The sequence below is a fragment of the Carcharodon carcharias genome, chromosome X (genome assembly GCF_017639515.1).
Source record: "Carcharodon carcharias isolate sCarCar2 chromosome X, sCarCar2.pri, whole genome shotgun sequence".
NCBI classification, from domain to species: domain Eukaryota; kingdom Metazoa; phylum Chordata; class Chondrichthyes; order Lamniformes; family Lamnidae; genus Carcharodon; species Carcharodon carcharias.
In genome coordinates this window covers 26,742,617-26,756,297 of record NC_054507.1, presented here as the reverse complement: position 1 = coordinate 26,756,297, position 13,681 = coordinate 26,742,617, and the positions used below count along the sequence as shown (strand labels likewise).

The 13,681-nt window shown below is 48.1% G+C and overlaps 1 protein-coding gene across 2 annotated transcripts; it reads right to left on the bottom strand.

The window, feature by feature from the left end:
- Window positions 1-4,003: 4,003 nt before the first annotated feature.
- LOC121273359 (gamma-crystallin M2-like) lies at window positions 4,004-7,684 on the bottom strand. Of its 2 annotated transcripts, none has more exons than XM_041180538.1 (3): window positions 7,676-7,684; window positions 5,497-5,743; window positions 4,004-4,269 (listed from the first exon to the last, which is right to left on the bottom strand). In XM_041180538.1, the coding sequence occupies exons 1-3, from the start codon at window positions 7,682-7,684 to the stop codon at window positions 4,004-4,006; spliced, it is 522 nt and encodes a 173-aa protein (XP_041036472.1). The 2 variants fall into 2 exon arrangements, with proteins under 2 accessions (XP_041036472.1, XP_041036471.1); XM_041180537.1 differs by having other exon boundaries at window positions 4,004-4,279; window positions 5,501-5,743.
- Window positions 7,685-13,681: the final 5,997 nt, after the last annotated feature.

The following is a 13,681-nucleotide window of genomic DNA, read 5'->3' as shown; positions in this document are numbered from 1 at the left end:
AAGAGTAATACTGCCAAATCTAGAACGCCCTGGTTATCTAGAAGCATACAGACCAAGATAAAGCAGAAAAAGAAAGCTAGTGACAGTCACAAAAAGCTTAATACTGTAGATAGCCTAGAGGAGTATAGAAAGTACAGGAGTGAAGTTAAAAAAAGGAGATTAGGAAAGCATAGAGAGGATAGGAAAAAATATTGGCAGGTAAAAACCAAAGAAAACCCAAAGATGTTTTACCAGCACATTAAGAGCAAGAGGATAACTAAGGAAAGGGCCTATCAGAGATGGTGACGTGTGGGTTGAGGCTGAAGATGTGGGTAGGGTTCTCAATGAGTGCTTTGTCTCTGTCTTCACTAAGGGAGGGGGATGATGCAGACATTCTGGGTTAAAGAGGGGGTGTGTGTGTGAAATATTAGATACAATAAGCGTAGTGAGAGGGGAAGGTACAGGAGGGACTGGCATCCCTGAAGGTGGGTAAGTCACCAGGGCCAGATGGATTGTATCCCAGGCTGTTGAAGGAAGCCAGGGAAGAAATAGCGGATGCTCCGGGGATCATTTCCCAATCCTCACTAGATACAGGCGAGGTACCAGAGGACTGGAGGTCTGTGAATGTTGTACCATTATTTAAAAAGGGTGGGAGGGATGGGTCAGAAAATTATAGGCCGGTCAGTCTGATTTCAGTGGTGGACAAATTATTGGAATCAATTCAGAGAGACAAGATAGGCTGTCACTGGGAAAGGCACAGATCGATCAGAGAGATTCGGCATGGTTTTGTTAGGAAAAGATTGTTTCTTACTAATTTAGTAGAATTTGTTGAGGGAGTAACAGGGAGGATTGATGAGGGTAGTGCAGTGGATGTTGTCTACAGGGGTTTCAGTGAGGCATTTGACAAGGTCCCACATGACAGACTGGTCAGAAAAGTAAAAGCCCCTAGGATACAGGGGAATGTGGCGAGTTGGATCCAAAATTGGCTCAGTGACAGGAAACACAGGGTAATGGTCGATGGATGTTGTTGTGAATGGAAAACGGAATCCACTGGTGTTCCACAGGGCTCAGGTGTTGGGGCTGTTTGTTGTATTTATTAATGATTGGATTTAAATGTGGGAGACAGGATTGGGAAATTTACAGATGACACAAAAATTGGCCCTGTAGTTGATAGTGAAAATGATAGTTGTTGTCTCCAGAATGATATCAATGGTTGGGTTGAGTGAGCAGAGAAGTGGCAGATGGAATTCAATCCAGAGAAATGTGAGGTCATGCATTTGGGGAGGGCAAACAAAGCCAGGGAATACATTGTAAATGAAAGGATATTGAGAGGGGTTTGGGAAGTGAGAGACCTTGGAGTGCATGTCCACAAGTCCCTGAATGTGGCAGGTCAGGTGGATAAGGTGGTAAAGAAAGGAATGCTACCCTTTATTGGACGAGGTATTGAATACAAAAGCAGGGGGTGTAATGCTGGAACTGTATAAAACGCTGGTTAGGCCACAGCTGGAATGTTGTGTACAGTTCTGGTCTCCACATTACAGGAAGGACACAATTATTCTGGAGAGAGCACGGAGGAGATTTACAAGAATGTTGCCAGGGCTTGAAAATTGCAGCTATGAGGAAAGATTGGATAGGCTGGGGTCGTTTTCCTTGGAACAGAGGAGGCTGAGGGGTGACCTGATTGAGGGGTACGAGATTATGAGAGGCCTAGATCGGGTAGACAGAAAAGATTTGTTTCCCCTAGCTGAGGTTGATGAGGGCACCTGATAGAGGTGTGTAAGATTGTGAGGGGCATAGATAGGGTGGCCAGGAGGGCACTTTTTCCATTAGTAGCGGGGTCAATAACCAAGGGGCATGGATTTAAGGTAAAAGGTAGAAGACTAAGAGGGCAGTTGAGGAGAATTTTTTTTCACCCAGAGGTTGGTGGGAGTCTGGAACTCTCTGCCCGAAAGGGTGGTGGAGTCAGAAACTCTCCTAACATTTAAGTATTTAGATATTCACTTGCATTGCCACAGCCTGCAGGGTTTATGGACCAAGTGCTGGAAAATGGGATTAGTATTGTCAAATCTTTGTTGGCCGGCGTAGACACGATGGGCCGAATGGTCTCCCTCTATGCTGTAAACGTCTATGAGTCTAAGGGGTCAAATACCGGGGGGGGGGGGGGCACAGATTTAAGGTGATTGGTAGAAGGATTGGAGGGGCCGTGAGGAGAAACCTTTTCACCCAGAGGGTGGTGGGTGTCTGGTAGTCGTTGTCTGGTTTGGTGGTGGAGGCAGAAACTCTCAACTCATTTAAAAAGGTACCTGGATCTGCACCTGAAGAGCTGTAACCTTCAAGGCTATGGACCGGGCACTGGAAGGTGGGATTAGTATGGGCGGCCGGTATTTTAACAAGTTTTTGTGTGTACTGGAGGTCCTCATGGCATTGTGGGTAGTGACCCTACTGCTGAACCAGGAGCTCTGGGTTCGAGCCCTAACCTTGCGATTAACGGTCAAAGATGGTGTGTGTTCATCACATGGCCAAGCAACTTGGGGCATCAACTTGTTAATCCTCCTAACAGGCCCCCCAATAACAGGCGGTAAGAGTGAGAGAGATTCCTGCTCAGCTGTGTGGTAGAACTTATGATTCACTATTGTTTTAAATATCCATTCATGGGATGTGGGCATCGCTGGCTAGGCCAGCATTTATTGCCCATCCCTAATTGCCCTAGTTCAGGGGGCACTTAAGAGTCAACCACATAGCTGGAGTCACGTGTAGGGCCAGATCGGGGTAAGGGGGGCAGATTTCCCTCCCCTAAAGGGGACGTTAGTGAACCAGACGGAGTTTTTACCACAATCGACAATGATTTCATGGTCATCGTCAGAGTTTTAATTCCAGATTTTTATTGAATTCAAATTCCACCATCTGCCGTGGTCCCAGAGCATTTGATTGTTAAATAAACTTGAATCTTTGGCCTGTAGAAGTGCTGCCAATCTGAGCGATTGACATAACACATGACCTCCTAATCGATAAACAAATTGGCACCCAGAGACTTCTGGTTTTATAATGTCTTTTGCAATGCTTTACAGGTCAGTGAAATGCTTTAGAAATGTCGCTGGTTTTGTAATGTAGGGAATAGGTGTTGCTAACTCTGATTCAATGTATTCCTGGAGGTTTCATCACCAGACTTGCCCCCAGCTTGGGCCATTAGTCAGCCAGCTCACCCATCGCTGTGTTCACTGCCTTGCTACGCCAATTGGAAAGCAAAAAAGACCCATTACCCGACTGGATGAATCTTGACTGTCAGCCAAACAGCCTTTGTTCTGAGGTAGAAGCAAAGTTCAGCAGATGCTGGAAGTCAGAGATAAAAACAAAACGCTGAAAAGTGGAGAGAGGGACAGGGTTAACGTTTCCAGTCCGTGAGACTCTTTGTCAGAGTCTGAAGAGTCATAGAGACTCGAAACGTTAAATCTTTCCCTCTCTCCACAAACCCTGCCAGAGCCACTGAGTTTTTCCAGCATTTTCTGTTTTTATTTCAACGTATTTTCTCCGCACCCCCCACACCCCACCCCCCAACAAATTTTCAATATTTTTGTATCTGGTAAGGGGAAATATTCGAACTTTTTTTTTAAAAAAAAACTTTCTGTCTTTTTTTAATGTCCCGGTGATTTATTTTCTCCAGGGTTGCACACACAGCAGTGACCTGGAGATTGATCTTCAATTCCTGGTGACCCCAGGCGGCTGATCTTTACGCACAGCAGGATCCCACTGTCTCAGCTGATGCCTTCATTGCGCCACCGACAGCCAGAAAAGGCTGACGCCGACTTTTAAGTGTCTCTGAAAAACTCCTGTCCTGCGCACACCCACCACCACCCCATCCAACCACAAACCCCGCCCCACCCCCCCCACACACAACCCGCCCCCCCCCCACTACTTTCAATCCTTGGCAATTATTTTAACACTTGAAATATGAAGGTGACACTGTCGTATTTTACTCCTGATTTAATTTATTTTGAACTGACGTGTCAGAAAACCCTCATGCCTTTCAGTAGTCCACGATGCGACGGAATGAGCCAACCATGGGAGAGATGGCAGCCCAGTCACTGTACCTCCTGTACTCCCTCAGCTCCAGCAGGTACTGCCTCCCTCTGTAGTTGGGCAGCTCGTAGAAGACCCAGGCTCCGTCCAGCACGTTGCAGGAGTAGATCTCACGGTGCCGGAAGCGATCATAGACGTTGGGGCAGTCGTCCGTGAATTCCATCATTTGACCCCCAAAATCCGGTCTCTCGTAGACCCTTATCCTGTAGAAGCCTCCGGTTGGCTGTGGGTTGGATAGAATACAAGTAGAGAGTACAGGAGAGTGTGGGCAGAAGGCAGTGTCGCACTGGTTGGTCGAGAAGAGAGGGCAAGCTTTGGAGGGAGAGTCATTTAGCGGACGAAGAGCGACAGCAGCAAAGGGGTGGAGGCACAGCAGATGTCCTGGGGTGCAGGTGGGTCGCCACTCTGCCCCTAAGCCAGGAACTCCGGTGTTCGAGTCCCGCCCCAGCGCTTAACGGTCAAGGAAGACGTGTCCATGACGTAGCCGAACAGCTGTAAATCCTTCCAACGCTGGCCAATGGCAGGCGGTAAGAGAGGGAGAGAGTCCCGGCCTGCCGTGTGACACACAGAGAAGGGGGAGCCTCCCCCAACACTACCTGCAGCATATGCAAAAGTGTACGTTGCCACAGCCACATGGACTACTTTGTGGGGAGCGGGGTGGGGTTGACTAGACGGCCGGTGTGGATCAGAGCGGTGCCAACAGCACAGGGCGGGCACAGAGCTCAAGACAATCACACAACTTAGGGGCACCTAAGAGGCATGGATAATGAAAGTCTGAGGTTCACCCTCTACCATCCTAGTAGTCGCCTGGCACAATGATATTGCTGTTATTGCATAATCTTAGTGACCAATGATGCTGCAGTGAAATAATCTCCATGTTCAGTTGGCAAGGTTCTTAAAGATTCTTACCTTTATAGATAAGGTATATTTATCTTTATAAATATTTATATTTATAGGGTTCTTTATAGATTCTTAGCACACAGGACGATCTCATTGTGCACTCTTGTATGAACAGGAAATCTCAGAAATACCAATCGATCTTTACTGGCATGACGCACAAGGAGTCAAGATCTTTTCAGGCAATAGGGACTGGAGGATGGGAGAAAATTGGGATAATTATTGTACACAGACAAACCCTTTTTAAGTCAAACATTGCCTTTTCCATTTTAATACACTTTGATTGATATTCTTTATGGTCAAAAAGCAAAGACTGATGGCACCTTGGGTGGTGGAGCTGTATCACCGGACATGGGCTGCAGCACCACCACTGGCAGGAGGGCGGAACTGCAGCGTGACACGTTTACATAAGCAGTCCCCATTCTGAACGCGCACAATGGAAAGGGTTGACACAAAAGCACGGCAAAAGCAGGAGAAGAAGAAGTGAGGGTTTGTAGGCAGGGGGCGGGTGCAAACATAAGATTTTTGATACATTACTGAGACTTACCTGCCGGACCATGCGACAAGACCTGACATTGTCATTGAAGCCCATCCAACGGTGGTAATCTGGGTACTCCCCCCTCCTTAAGACGTACATGTACCCCAAGTAGTTGGGGCGCTCGTAGATCACCCAGACACCACTCTCCACGTGGATGGAGCGGCAGCAGCTGAAATAAGTCTGCAAGTCCGGGGTGTCACTGGTACATTCAAAGTGACGACCTTGGAAGTCTCTGTCCTCGTAGAAAATGATCTGTAATGGAAGACAAGCAACATTCCAACGAGGAACTCTTTCCAATTGACTTGCTTCCCATTATTTTCCCTCCCTGCGCACCTGTGTATATTTCCCCAATGTTTCTCCTTCTCAAGGGGCAATTAGGGATGGACAATAAATGCTGGCCAAGCCAGCCACCCCCATTAGTTTGTCCAGGATACAGGAATGAGCTTGACCATTAGCGCCTCAAACCAGCATCTTAATCTCATCTGAACCTTAAACGCTGCAGACGCCAGACACCTGATAGAAAGAGAAAATGCTGGATATGCTCAGCCGGTCAGGCAGCCTCTGTAGAAACAGGGTGAACATTTCAGGTCTGTGACATACTGTCTGAACTGGAAAAGTTAAGAGACGTAACGGGCTTTAGGCAAGTTCAGAGGTAGGGATAAAAGCAAAATTACTGCGGATGCTGGAAATCTGAAACAAAAACAGAAAATGCTGGAAAAACTCAGTAACTCCAGCAGCATCTGCAGAGAGAGAAAAGGAGTTAACGTTTTGAGTCCGTGTGACTCTTCGTCAGTGCAGCGATAGGGATATAGGGGTTAGGTGAGGGGGGGGGAGGGTTAGAGCTGGAAAGGAAGATCTAATAGGCCATGTGGAAGGTAGCAGTGATCTAAATGACAAAAAGGATGATTGTGCAGGGATGAGTGCAGCTCCCACAACAGTCACAAGGCACAAGTCAGGAGTGTGATGGGATAATCTCCACTTGCCTGGATGAGTGCAGCTCCCACAACACTCGAGAAGCTCGACACCATCCAGGACAAAGCAGCCCCGCTCGATGGGGCACCCCATCCACAAACATTCACTCCCTCCACCACCACCGACGCACAGGGGCAGCAGTGTGTGTACCATCTACAAGATGCACTGCAGCAACTCACCAAGGCTCCTTCGATAGCGCCGCCCAAACCCACGACCTCTACCATCTAGAAGGATGAGAGCAGCAGACACATGGGGAACACCACCACCTGCAAGTTCCCCTCCCAGCCACTCACCATCCCGACTTGGAAATATATCGGCCGTTCCTTCACTGTCGCCGGGTCAAAATCCTGGAACTCTCTCCCTAACAGCGCCGTGGGTGTACCTACACCACACGGACAAAATCCTGGAACTCCCTCCCTAACAGCGCCATGGGTGTACCTACACCACACGGACAAAATCCTGGAACTCCCTCCCTAACAGCGCCATGGGTGTACCTACACCACACGGACAAAATCCTGGAACTCCCTCCCTAACAGCGCCATGGGTGCACCTACACCACACGGGGACTGCAACGGTTCAAGAAAGCGGCTCACCCCCCCCACCTTCTCAAGGGGCAATTAGGGATGGGCAACAGATGCTGGCTCTGCTAGAGCCACTTGTATATTCAGAATGATTGTTTTTTTACAGGAAGGAGGTTACTCTGCACAGTATCGACCCCTCCCACCTTCAATTCGAACAGGTTACCTCGAGCCCGATGAGGAACAAGTACCATCACAGAAGGAACTTGCATTTCTGCGGAACCAGTGAAATATTCTTGAAGTGCAACCATTGCCGTAGTGTGGGGGATGGGGGGGGGGGGGAAACGCAGCTGCCGGTCCACGCACAGCAAGATCCCACAAGCCGCAGCCGGATCACGAACGGGTGATCTGCTTTTAGTGATATTGATTTGAGGGGCAAAACGTCAGCCCCAGGACATTGGAGATAACTCCGCTGGCGTTCCTTCAAAATCGAGCTGTGGACCTTTCCCAATCACCTGAGAGGGTGGACGGTGGGGAGTGGGGGTTGATGGGGGGGGTGGTTTGACGTTGAGGGGGAGCGGCCTCGGGGGGCCTCACCCCAAAGCCAGGACCTCTGACAGTGCTACACTCTCTCAGCACTGCACTGAGAGTATCACACCCTCCTGAAACAGAGGCGAGGAAGCTACCCACTTACCTTCCCCATCTTCCTTGTGACCAGGCGACACTTGCACTGCTACCTGCTCGTTGGCTGTGGTTTGATCTGAATATTGCTGCTGTATTTATACTCAGTATAATGAATTACGCAGAGAAGGCTTTATTGTCTGCAATTAAACACATCAGCAGAACACGCTGTTGTTCTGTTTTGTTGAGCTGAAGTATTTGATTTCTATATAGATCTTTTGTTTTGCCTTTTTTTTTAATCCCCGCCATCGAACATCCATCGTTTCTAGAGTCATCTCTTTTTAAAAATCATTTGTATGCAGTTATATTTGAACCTTATAGCTGGGCTGGCATGCTGAAGGTTCGTTGCTTGCCTTTCACATTTCAGAGAACTGTCCATTAGAGGCCATTCAGCCCATTACGTCTGTGCTAGCTCTTTGAATGAGCTGTACCCACTTTCCCCTCTGGCTTTTACCCCTTCCCCCCACCTCTCGCTGTGCAAAGTATTTCTCAAGACCATTTTTTGCATTAATTATACTGAAACCAGACATGACCACATCAGCCCACGTTATTTTTTTAAAAATTTGTTTAATGGGATGTGGGCGTCGCTGTCTGGGCCAGCGTTTATTGCCCATCCCTAATTGCCCCTTGAGAAGGTGGGGGGGTGGGGGGTGAGCTGCCTCCTTGAACCGCTGCAGTCCCCACGTGGTGTAGGTACACCCACAGTGCTGTTAGGGAGGGAGTTCCAGGATTGTGACCCAGCGACAGTGAAGGAACAGCCGATATATTCCCAAATCAGGATGGTGAGCGGCTGGGAGGGGGACTTCCAGGCGGTGGTGTTCCCCATGTGTCTGCTGCCTCTCGTCCTTCTAGATGATAGAGGTCGTGGGTTTAGAAGGTGCTGTTGAAGGAGCCTTGGTGAGTTCCAATCTTGCCATTGGTACTTAGATACCTTTTTCTTTCATGGGATGTGGGTGTCACTGGCTGGGCTGACATTTGTTGCCTGTCCCTAACTGCCCCCTTGGCCATTTCAGAGGGGCAGCTAAGAGTCAACCATGTCAGTGTGTGTGGGTCTGGAGTCACGTGTAGGGCCAGACCCGGTAAGGACAGAAGATTTCCCCTTCCCTAAAGGGGCATTAGTGACCCAGATGGGTGATGCTTTATCTCCCGGACTTGTTAATGTTGATTTGAAATTCCACCAACTGCTGTGTTGCTCAGTGACAGTACCAATGATTTATTCATTCATGGGATGTGGATGTCACTGCCTAGGCCAGCTATTTATTACCCATCCCAAGCTGCCCCTTGTTCAGAGCGCACTTAAGAGTCAACCACATCATTGCTGTGGGTCTGGAGTCACGTGTAGGCCAGACTGGGTAAGGACAGCAGATTTCCTTTACCAAAGGGACATTAGTGACCCAGATGAGTTTTTACAACAATCGACAACAGTTTCACAAGCCATCATCAGATTTTTATGTTGGGATTCGAACCCAGGTCCCTAGAGCATTACCCCGAGTCTCTGGAATACTAGTCCAGTGATAATACTGCTACACCATCACCTCCCCCCTGGTGCCAGTATTTCCCCTTTACAATGTAGGGCAGGCTGGCAGCCAATTTTCACCCAGTGAGATCCCACCAACAGCAATGAGATAGAAATGAATATGCCATAACAAATCTCAGCGTATTTATTTTGAAAGCACATATTCATATTTTACATCAGAAAATGGCTAATCACATTGAACAGAGAGTGAAATGATGACGATGGGGCCTTTGAAGATTACAGCAAGCCAACAAAACAGAAGGACCCCTCACAAGGTGTCACTGGATGAGAACCTGAAGAACAGCCCCTGTGTGATCTCGCTGCTCACTTTTCTCCCTCCAGCACGAGGAGGTGTGAAGACCGATCCTACGTGAGGAGGAATTTCTTCTCCCCGAGGGTGGGTCAATCTGTGGAATTCTCTCCCCCAGAGAGCAGTGGAGGCCGGGTCAGTGAATATATCCGAGGCTGAGTTAGACAGCTTTTTGATCAGCAAAGGGAGTCGAGGGTTATTTGAGGGGTGGGGGAACAGGCAGGAAAGTGGAGATGGGATCACAACTAGATCAGTCACAATCTTGATGAACGGGGGAGCAGGCTCGAGGGGCTGAATGGCCTATCCCTGCTCCCAAGTCCTATGTTCCAATGACCTACTGAAACCCCAACTCAGGCCAGCTGACATAGCAGGTTCAGATCAAAGCCAGCTCTATGACAAACTGGGCAGTGCAATGATCACAGGCACCAGAGAGAGCGCCAAAGCACTTACAACAACTGGTAATAATATGTATTTTTAAAAAAGTACCAAGGTCAAACCTTCAAGGACATGCTTAGCCCAAAAAAAAAGCACTCAAACGACAGTCCTTTTCCATTTGATTTGTTCATTTTGTGCTACAATATGAAGGATTCTTTAATATGCCTGAACGCAGATTTTAATTCGTCATTTTTGGGGTGGAAAATTGAAAAGCACAAACAAATAAAATCGAACCAATTAATGTGTTGGCTGAGACTGAAGGGTTTTTTAACCCTCCCACTGCGATTGTTACGAAGAGGGATTTGTTATGAAGGGTTTGACCAAAAGAATCGGTGGGCTGATTTCGCCATCTCTACATGGTCATCGGGTCAAGTGTTACCCGGCCCTCAACCAACACTAGTCCTCAGTGTGCCGTGATGGCAAAACTAACAAGGTCTGGTGATCTTTAGCTCGATCCTTCTCATCATCTGGTCCCCATTCATCACAAAACTCAAGATTAGATACTCAGTGGACGATGTATGCTCTAGGGTTGTGAGGGGAAGGAGATGAAGGTAAATTAACTCCACGTTGTTCGTAAATTTGCCCAAACATCTGGAGTGAAGGTCAGATCAGCAGCTCCCCTGGGATGGCGCTTAAAACCCTTCAAATCGAAGGGATGAAGTGAAAGCAGCAAAGGGGGTTATATAGTGAGCTATAACCCCTGAAAGGACACATAGAGCTGGAGCTGACTGTCATCCAAAGATAGCCTCACAATATTGACAGTAATGATGTAAAAAAATCAAACACAGTAAAATTGAAAGCGATGCTAAAGTAGGTTGGGCAGAGCATATAAATGCAGCAAGTGGTGTGAAATTAAACGACTGTGCTGTCAAATGCCAGTGCTATGGAGGCTACAACAGAGCACTGGACATTACATAAAGAGGTTGATTGAGAAAGTTTCTGCATCATAGTACACGTTTTCTACACAAGAGTGTTACAGGGAGGGTGTGGGGTGTATCAGAGTGTTACAGTGAGGGGTGTGGGGTATATCAGACTGTTACAGTGAGGGGTGTGGGATATATCAGACACTTACAGTGAGGGGTGTGGGGTATATCAGTGTGTTACAGTGAGGGGTGTGGGGTATATCAGTGTGTTACAGTGAGGGGTGTGGGGTATATCAGTGTGTTACAGTGAGGGGTGTGGGGTATATCAGAGTGTTACAGTGAGGGGTGTTGGATATATCAGAGTGTTACACTGAGGGGTGTGGGGTATATCAGACTGTTACAGTGAGGGGTGTGGGGTATATCAGTGTGTTACAGTGAGGTGTGTGGGGTATATCAGAGTGTTACAGTGAGGGATGTGGGGTATATCAGAGTGTTACAGTGAGGGGTGTGGGGTATATCAGTGTGTTACAGTGAGGGGTGTGGGGTATATCAGAGTGTTACAGTGAGGGGTGTGGGGTATATCAGTGTGTTACAGTGAGGGGTGTGGGGTATATCAGAGTGTTATAGTGAGAGGTGTGGGATATATCAGAGTGTTACAGTGAGGGGTGTGGGGTATATCAGACTGTTACAGTGAGGGGTGTGGGGTGTATCAGTGTGTTACAGTGAGGGGTGTGGGGATATATCAGAGTGTTACAGTGAGGGGTGTGGGGTATATCAGTGTGTTACAGTGAGGTGTGTGGGGTATATCAGATTGTTACAGTGAGGGGTGTGGGGTATATCAGTGTGTTACAGTGAGGGATGTGGGGTATATCAGTGTGTTACAGTGAGGGGTGTGGGGTATATCAGAATGTTACAGTGAGGGGTGTGGGGTATATCAGTGTGTTACAGTGAGGGGTGTGGTATATATCAGATTGTTACAGCGAGGGGTGTGGGGGTATATCAGAGTGTTACAGTGAGGGGTGTGGGGTATATCAGTGTGTTACAGTGAGGGGTGTGGGGTATATCAGAGTGTTACAGTGAGGGATGTGGGGTATATCAGAGTGTTACAGTGAGGGGTGTGGGGTATATCAGTGTGTTACAGTGAGGGGTGTGGGGTATATCAGAGTGTTATAGTGAGAGGTGTGGGATATATCAGCGTGTTACAGTGAGGGGTGTGGGGTATATCAGAGTGTTACAGTGAGGGGTGTGGGGTGTATCAGTGTGTTACAGTGAGGGGTGTGGGGATATATCAGAGTGTTACAGTGAGGGGTGTGGGGTATATCAGTGTGTTACAGTGAGGTGCGTGGGGTATATCAGATTGTTACAGTGAGGGGTGTGGGGTATATCAGTGTGTTACCGTGAGGGGTGTGGGGTATATCAGTGTGTTACAGTGAGGTGTGTGGGGTATATCAGATTGTTACAGTGAGGGGTGTGGGGTATATCAGAGTGTTACAGTGTGGGGTGTGGGGTATAGCAGAGTGTTACAGTGAGGTGTGTGGGGTATATCAGGGTGTTACAGTGAGGGGTGTGGGGATATATCAGAGTGTTACAGTGCGGGGTGTGGGGTATATCAGAGTGTTACAGTGAGGGGTGTGGGGTATATCAGAGTGTTACAGTGAGGGGTGTGGGGTATATCAGTGTGTTACAGTGAGGTGCGTGGGGTATATCAGATTGTTACAGTGAGGGGTGTGGGGTATATCAGTGTGTTACAGTGCGGGGTGTGGGGTATATCAGTGTGTTACAGTGAGGTGTGTGGGGTATATCAGATTGTTACAGTGAGGGGTGTGGGGTATATCAGTGTGTTACAGTGAGGGATGTGGGGTATATCAGTGTGTTACAGTGAGGGGTGTGGGGTATATCAGAGTGTTACAGTGAGGGGTGTGGGGTTATATCAGTGTGTTACAGTGAGGGGTGTGGGATATATCAGATTGTTACAGCGAGGGGTGTGGGGGTATATCAGAGTGTTACAGTGAGGGGTGTGGGGTATATCAGTGTGTTACAGTGAGGTGTGTGGGGTATATCAGAGTGTTACAGTGAGGGATGTGGGGTATATCAGAGTGTTACAGTGAGGGGTGTGGGGTATATCAGTGTGTTACAGTGAGGGGTGTGGGGTATATCAGAGTGTTATAGTGAGAGGTGTGGGATATATCAGAGTGTTACAGTGAGGGGTGTGGGGTATATCAGACTGTTACAGTGAGGGGTGTGGGGTGTATCAGTGTGTTACAGTGAGGGGTGTGGGGATATATCAGAGTGTTACAGTGAGGGGTGTGGGGTATATCAGTGTGTTACAGTGAGGTGCGTGGGGTATATCAGATTGTTACAGTGAGGGGTGTGGGGTATATCAGTGTGTTACAGTGCGGGGTGTGGGGTATATCAGTGTGTTACAGTGAGGTGTGTGGGGTATATCAGATTGTTACAGTGAGGGGTGTGGGGTATATCAGAGTGTTACAGTGTGGGGTGTGGGGTATAGCAGAGTGTTACAGTGAGGTGTGTGGGGTATATCAGGGTGTTACAGTGAGGGGTGTGGGGATATATCAGAGTGTTACAGTGCGGGGTGTGGGGTATATCAGAGTGTTACAGTGAGGGGTGTGGGGGTATATCAGAGTGTTACAGTGAGCGGTGTGGGGTATATCAGAATGTTACAGTGAGGGGTGTGGGGGTATATCAGAGTGTTAGGGTGAGGGATGTGGGGTATATCAGTGTGTTACAGTGAGGGGTGTGGGGTATATCAGAATGTTACAGTGAGGGGTGTGGGGGTATATCAGTGTGTTACAGTGAGGGGTGTGGGATATATCAGATTGTTACAGCGAGGGGTGTGGAACATATCAGATTGTGACAGTGAGGTGTGTGGGATAT

Bases quoted from the DNA above. Each gene is read 5' to 3' on its own strand.
- LOC121273359 (XM_041180537.1), bottom strand. The intron at 4,280-5,500 runs GTAAGTCTCAGT...TCCAACCCACAG, and splicing joins CTTGTCGCATGGTCCGGCAG to CCAACCGGAGGCTTCTACAG.